Raw genomic sequence first — 1288 nt, 5'->3', positions numbered from 1 at the left:
CCCCCCCCCCCCCCAGGGCCTTTGTGAACTGCTTCATCCAGTTCAGGAAGCCGATCGTGGCGGCGGTGAACGGCCCGGCGCTGGGCCTCGGCGCCGCCCTGCTGCCGCTGTGTGACGTGGTGTGGGCCAATGAGAAGGCTTGGTTCCAGACGCCGTACACGGCCTACGGACAGACGCCGGACGCCTGCTCGTCCTTCACCTTCCCCCGCATCATGGGCCTCGCGTCGGTCAGTCACACACAGATACACACACACACACACACACACACACACACACACACACACTCAGAGATACAGTGAGTATAATCAGTATTTAACACGCTGCTTTTTTGCAAGTTCTCCCACTTAGAAACCATGGAGGGTCTGATGTTACTGATTTTTTTCTTTTTTAAGCGTCCTTGAGTGTTAGAAAGGCGCTGTTAAATAAAATGTATTATTATTATTATTATTATGTCCTCTTAGGTGCATGTCCACTGTGAGAGACATACTCTAAAAAACATCCAGAAATCACAATGTATGGTTTTTTAACTATTTATTTGTATGATACAGCTGATCCATGGTAATATCTGGTCCAGCAGCCTTTGTTGCCAACGTTTCCTGTAGTCCTGCACCAGGTCTGACACCCTGCAGAAGGGATTTTGACCCCCCCTCCACACAGATCTTCTCTAGACCAGTCAGGTTTCTGGGCTGGAGTTTGAGCTCCCTCCAAAGATTCTCTATTGGGTTTAGGTCCGGAAACTAGCTAGGTCCACCCAGAACCTTGATCTGCTTCTTCCAGAGCCCCCCTTGGTTCTCCTGTCTCTGGTCTTCGGGTCTTTGTCATGTTGGAAGACCCGGCCTCGACCCATCTTCAATGCTCTAACTGAGGGAAGGAGGTTGGTCCCCAAAATCTCCCAATACATGGCCCCGGTCCTCCTCTCCTTAATACAGTGCAGTCCCCCTGTCCCATGTGCAGAAAACCCCCCCAAAGCATGACGCTACCCCCCCATGCTTCACAGTAGGGATGGTGGTCTTGGGATGGTCCTCATCATTCTTCTTCCTCCAAACCCGGTTAGTGGAATTAGGACCAAAAAGTTCTATTCTGGTCTCATCTGACCACATGACTTCCTCCCATGACTCCTCTGGATCCTCCAGATGGTCGTTGGCAGACTTAAGACGGGCCTGGACCTGGTCTGGTTTAAGCAAGGGAACCTTCCGGGCCATACAGGATCTCAAACCATGACGTCTTTGTGTTTTACCAACAGTAACCTTGGAAACGGTGGTCCCAGCTCTTTCCAGGTCCTGGACCA

The 1288-nt window shown here is 51.2% G+C and overlaps 1 protein-coding gene across 1 annotated transcript in view; it reads left to right on the top strand.

Annotated features, from left to right (window-relative positions):
- Nucleotides 1-1288, top strand: part of LOC117953886 (chromodomain Y-like protein) — an 8998-nt gene that overhangs the window by 6381 nt on the left and 1329 nt on the right. Inside the window, exon 6 of the mRNA XM_034887310.1 lies at nucleotides 12-227. Coding sequence (XP_034743201.1) covers nucleotides 12-227 — 216 coding nt within the window. The remainder of the gene's footprint in view (nucleotides 1-11; nucleotides 228-1288) is intronic.

Source organism: Etheostoma cragini, chromosome 12, assembly GCF_013103735.1.
Source record: "Etheostoma cragini isolate CJK2018 chromosome 12, CSU_Ecrag_1.0, whole genome shotgun sequence".
Lineage (NCBI taxonomy): Eukaryota > Metazoa > Chordata > Actinopteri > Perciformes > Percidae > Etheostoma > Etheostoma cragini.
Note: the sequence above shows the minus strand (reverse complement) of the source record. Positions and strands in the feature narration are given on the sequence as shown.